We start from the raw sequence: 6000 nt of genomic DNA, 5'->3' as shown, positions 1-6000 counted from the left end.
CAAATAACACTTACTGTAAATTTGGGAAAGAAAGCGGGTTGTTCCAATAACTGCCTATTTAATGGGTCTGACCTGTTGAATTGAATAGCAGAATAAGACCAGTCAAACACAGCTGTGAGGACTAGCTCTCATGACCTCTTACAAAAGCCTTTTTATATTTTTTAAACATTTATGTTTGATTGACTTTACACACGCACAATATTTACACAAAAATATGGAATAAAAACAATATTCAGTTTGTTTAGGTCTGAAATTTTTCAAAAGTTAATTTAATATGCTTTACAGAATCAAAGTCATAAAGTTAAATAGAAGAAAGAGAAGAAGTACAAAAAAAAGTTTCCAAAATTGTCCATTTTATTTATTTATTTTTTAACTAAATTATAATGAATGATGATTATAAACAGGATTACCACAGCAAATGTTCTCTTTCAACTCTTTTCAGTTGCCGTGCACAATTCCATTGATGCCATCTTCAATTTCTGCCATGTTTTGTAAAATGTAGTTCACCTTTGCTTCATCAACTTCCAAGCACACAAACTCCGACTCCTAAAATTGAAAACAAAAACGTTATATGAAGACTATAATCTATCACTATAATCCAACAAACATTAACTAGCTTTCACAGTTTTCAGTTTCATTCTTATTATTCTAGTGCCATATTTCAGTTGTAAAAAAAAAGTACCCGTACAAGATAAGTTTTTATTTTACCGTATGATGAAGCAGATTGGGGCGGCACGGTGGCGCAGTGGGTAGCGCTGCTGCCTCGCAGTTGGGAGACCTGGGGACCCGGGTTCGCTTCCCGGGTCCTCCCTGCGTGGAGTTTGCATGTTCTCCCCGTGTCTGCGTGGGTTTCCTCCGGGCGCTCCGGTTTCCTCCCACAGTCCAAAGACATGCAGGTTAGGTGGATTGGTGATTCTAAATTGGCCCTAGTGTGTGCTTGGTGTGTGGGTGTGTTTGTGTGTGTCCTGCGGTGGGTTGGCACCCTGCCCAGGATTGGTTCCTGCCTTGTGCCCTGTGTTGGCTGGGATTGGCTCCGGCAGACCCTCGTGACCCTGTGTTTGGATTCAGCGGGTTGGAAAATGGATGGATGGATGGATGAAGCAGATTTCAAAATGTTTACTCTAAAAGGAAAAGTTCATTCCAGAGCCCACAGTAACTGACAAATTACACAGCACAAAACACTAAATTCTGTTGGGACTGGTAATCATTCTAAAGCCAAATATGAAAAATCAAAGAATGTAACAGGTCTGTTTTCCCACAACATCAATTAAACTGGAAATTGTGAATTTCCCCTTGGGATTAATAAAGTATCTATCTATCTAAACATATTACACGTAAATACTATTCCAGCAGAGAATTTTGAAAAATAGCATTATGCACTGCCTATGTATCACTGAAAAACTAATATATTAATACAATATATTCAGTGATAGCCACCATGGAGTCCAAGCTGTGCAATTGCTATATTCTAGTCTACTCAAAAATGCATTTACATACACTAGAAAGTGTTTTCATGAGATAAACATTATACACCATACACATAAAGAAAATCTCCACTAAATACACATTATACTCAACACATACAAAAAATATCATAAACCAAACACACACAAAGTGCAAAATGGAATAGTAATTGACAAGATCTTGTTAAATGATGAAGATAGCCTAAATAAATAAAGTGAATGCAAAAAAATGACTGAAATTATGGTGATATCCAAACATAAATGAACCATAAAAAACAAATCTATCTCACTAGTCTGAAGCCCAACAGATGTCAAGTATTTTCCCAGTAAACGTTCTGCAGAACTATCATGAGGTGAATGTTGAATTTCCTCAGCACCGGTAGTAGTCATCAAAAAACTGTGTTTGCAAGTGATGTCAAGATGGCAAAGTATGATGAACATCAACAAGGATAGTGGGAAATGATCCCTCTCTCTCATATATGACCTGGAAGTCTTAACAAAAAACGGAAGTCCCATCTCAAAATGCCAACAGCTGGTAATCATGCGTCTTCCCCATTCTATTGGGGAAGTGAGTGGTTAGTTTTACACAAGGGCCAATTTAGAATTTCTACAACTAATGTAGTACTAGGGTGTTGTACCGTGTTAGCCATTATGAATGTAGAGAAAAGCCAAGCAAAATGACACCTTTTATTGGCTAACTAAAAAGATTACAATATGCAAGCTTTCGAGGCAACTCAGGCCCCTTCTTCAGGCAAGATGTAATCATTGCCTCGAAAGCTTGCATATTGTAATCTTTTTAGTTAGCCAATAAAAGGTGTCATTTTGCTTGGCTTTTCTCTACAACTAATGTAGAACTACATTACTAATGTAGTGAACTACAACTAATGGGTGGCACAGTGGTGTAGTTTTAGCGCTGGCACCCCCTAACAAGGAGACTGTAGTTCACCTCTCAAGTGCTTACTGCATGGAACTTGCATGTTCTCCGTGTGTCCATGCGAGTTTCCACTGGGTACTCTGGTTTCCTCCTTCTGTCCAAAGACAAGCAGGTTAGGTGGAAAGGTGATGCTACTTTAGCCCTAGTGTAGGTATATGTTCACCCTGCGATGGACTGGCACACTATGCAGGGATTGTTCCTGTTTTGCACCTGATGATTGCTGGGATATGCAAGAGTTTCACCGCTATGCTGCTCATGATAAGCTGGCTTGGAAAATGGATGAAGGGATAGATGGGAAACAACTAATAAAAATAACTGAATGGACCAAAGAAATGACAAAAATTATGCAGCACTGCTATAGTGTGATGTCCTCACAATTAGACTGCCATGTTCTCTCATCAGTTTAAACTAAAGGTTCATTGTTACACTATTCTCAACAGATATGCACTTGATGATTAACCTGAGTTCTGAGGTACACCAGTTAAAAACAAGTTGTTATGGTCCGAACTGCAGTTCATGCACTATTTAAAACTGTACTACCCTGATAAATGGCTGCAAGCTATCCTCTTTAATAAAACCCCTGTGTGCGTCCAGTATCCGTGTGTGTGTGTCTTCTGGTGAAGTGCACATGCGCGGGGCATGGAGCGATGCTACAAAGCACATGCTTCAAAGGCCGCCTGACGCGTCACACAAGACAGAGAGGGTGGGACCTATAAAATATTGTGCAGCCAATCCAGTCGGATTTCGGTAAATGAGGCAAGACCTAAAACATAAAACACGAAAAATCCAATCGGGTAGGAGACGCGGAGACCAGCTTCTCCATTGTTGTGCAAGTGTTCACTCTGAGGATGTCAGATTTGCGATTAAGAAGCTTGGTCCGGTAAAGTGTAAAGTGAAAGTCGTTGAAGGGGTTTTCCTAAATACAGTATACGAATTTTCATGATATTACAATACAATGACTTTTAAAAGTAGATTTATTTTTGCGCACATTAAATCAGTTGCTGGGGAGAATCTGCTGATTGCCCACTGTTGTGACAGAAAATTAAACGCATATTACGGACAGCAAAGCCAGTATTACTGTCAGAGAAAATTACAGGCATTTTACAGAAAAAAATTAATGAGGTAAAAGGTCCCTTGCCATTTAATATAGTCTGTTCCTACTAGTGTTTATGGACACTGTTACTGTTCTAGCACCCGTTATTGTAATGGGCTTAATGTCTAGTACCTAATAATATGGTTTTAACACTGTTCATAACTGTATACACTGTTAGATGTTCCTGTAATGGATTTAGAGAAAGCCCTGAATTTACATGGGAGGGCAAGGAACTTATCCATTGTCTCAGGGAAAACTACAACACTTACAACATTCCCTGGGCAGTTGTACTTAAGAAGAAAAGGAAAACCAGGAATGCCACTAGGATAATCCTCAATATGGGACTACATTGGTGGGTCATTCAGGCAGATTCACATGTATGTATAGATTGAAAAATTGTTTTGTTTCAAGTGATTTATTTTTTGGTAATGAATTCAATAACGAAAGCCACTTTTCTCCATCATGTAACATTTTCAGAAAACACATTTTTTACCTTTTAATTATATGCATTTTTTATTATTGTCACACCCCTGTGTTCGGATACATTGGGTTAGAAAATGGATGATTGTCACACTATAATTAATTAAATATTTTATTGATAATTTGTATGAATGTAATATTTTCTAATATAAAAATCTATGTTTCATTCAAAACAGTTATTTAAACGCCTATTAACTACAGTGAGCACAGTTGATTCATATGTGGAGGCCTGAAAGTTCTGTGCATCTTACTGGATCAGGGCATACACAATCCACAAGTTTTCACTGTGAGTGGGACAGCAGAGCCAAGAACTGACATTGGGTTCAGAAGGAATGCACAGCTAGAAGAAAGCTACAGCTTGGAGCCAAAACCATCATCAGGCTTAGCGTGCTGGATCCAGATACAGTGCTGCTACCACTGCCCCATATTAAGTTTGGTTTAATAAAGCAGTTTATCATCAGTTTAAACCTACCGAAAGACAGAACTTGTTTTTTGTATTTGTGCCAAATGTTGGAGTTTGTCTGGGGCTACACTGAAAGAAGGCATTTTTGCTGGACCCGATACTAGAAAACTGGTTTTGTATGCAGAATTTGATGGTGTCATGAATGACCTGGAACAAGATGCTGGGGTATCATTTGAAGAAGTAATAGCTAAACCTTTTGGTAACAAAGACCAAAATAACAAAGATATTGTGAAAAATGTAACACTTAAGTGTAAAAGAATTGGTTTGCAACACGAGTCTCAAAGTTCTCTTTTTGGATTTGCATTTGGAATTTTTTTCTGAAAATCTTAGAGAGATGAGTGAAGAGCAGGGTGAAACATTTCATTAGGATATCAAGGACATGTAAAGAAGGTATTGGGATGCTGAGGTGAGGCCAGTGGCATAGCAAGGTCTGGTTACACCTGGTGCGGAGTTTAAACTTGTCACCCCCATGTCCACCAAAATATAAAATGAAATTTATTGAGAAAGCAATTTTTTATTCAATTGGTTAAGAGGGCATAATGTTAATTATTTTGTAAACAATTTTTTATGAATAAAAAAAAAAGTAAAATGCCTTTATTACAGTTTAATGTACAATGTAAGAAATCTTTTTCATAGTGATAGTACCTAGTGCATAACTTTATTATTATTCTAATACAATTTAATGAAAACTCAATTGTTTACAAGTTTCATTCTCTAGGTTCTAATCCAACAAACTGTAATGATTATTGATGAAATGATAATTTCCCAATACTGCCCCTTCTTGGCCTCTGATTTGTCACCAAAAATTATGCCAAATCGCCAATTAACCAGAATTGTGACACATGATTTTGTTGTGTGTCCCGGCTCGTATATATAGGGGCCTTAAGATAGTGGGATGGGGAGGGAGATATTGTCCATTCGCTCGTAGAACGATCCTAAAGTAAAAGAGCGGACAATACCTACCCACCCCACTGTCTAAAACGTTTCGTGCCGACTATATTATGATGATGTTCGGGTTAAAAATATCTTGTTGCACAGAACGACTTGGGGCGATTAAATATTTGTGGCAGGGATGAGACAATGAGTCACAGGACCGGCTGTTTTGTTTACATGAGCACCAGCACAGTTCAAAAGAAACAAGACAGAACACCCCCTCCCCCCACGCACCACACAATAATACTAAATCATTACAGCATCACATCGTTCACCCGCAATTTGCTGCAATTAGGGATTGTTAAAGCCCATGTAAATTATTTGACATGTTATTTTATGTAACAAAAAGGCGCATTAATACAAAACCGGCAATTTTTTGTCACCCCCTCAGAACTGGTACCCGATGCGGGCCGCACCCACCTTCCTACGCCACTGGGTGAGGCAGACTACTGCTGGGTGATACACAGTAACAAATCAGAAAAAGTGAGCAAATGATAGGCCTCCAAATCAAGTTTTGGATCAAAATAACAAAAATGATAAAAACTAAGGAAGTTGTAGAAGAATGTAAAATCAATTAATATGTATTGTCCTTTTCTTTACATAGACTGTATGTTTAAAAATATCACATTGACTA

General features: G+C 38.0%; 1 protein-coding gene across 1 annotated transcript in view; it reads right to left on the bottom strand.

The window, feature by feature from the left end:
* Positions 1-336: 336 nt before the first annotated feature.
* The window catches only part of commd1 (copper metabolism (Murr1) domain containing 1), a 113477-nt gene continuing 107813 nt past the window's right edge, over positions 337-6000 (bottom strand). Inside the window, exon 3 of the mRNA XM_028821040.2 lies at positions 337-546. Within this exon, the coding sequence (XP_028676873.1) occupies positions 439-546 (108 nt within the window). The 3' untranslated portion in view covers positions 337-438. The remainder of the gene's footprint in view (positions 547-6000) is intronic.

The sequence above is a fragment of the Erpetoichthys calabaricus genome, chromosome 15 (genome assembly GCF_900747795.2).
Source record: "Erpetoichthys calabaricus chromosome 15, fErpCal1.3, whole genome shotgun sequence".
In the NCBI taxonomy this organism is placed as follows: domain Eukaryota; kingdom Metazoa; phylum Chordata; class Cladistia; order Polypteriformes; family Polypteridae; genus Erpetoichthys; species Erpetoichthys calabaricus.
This window is presented reverse-complemented; position numbering and strand designations above follow the sequence as displayed.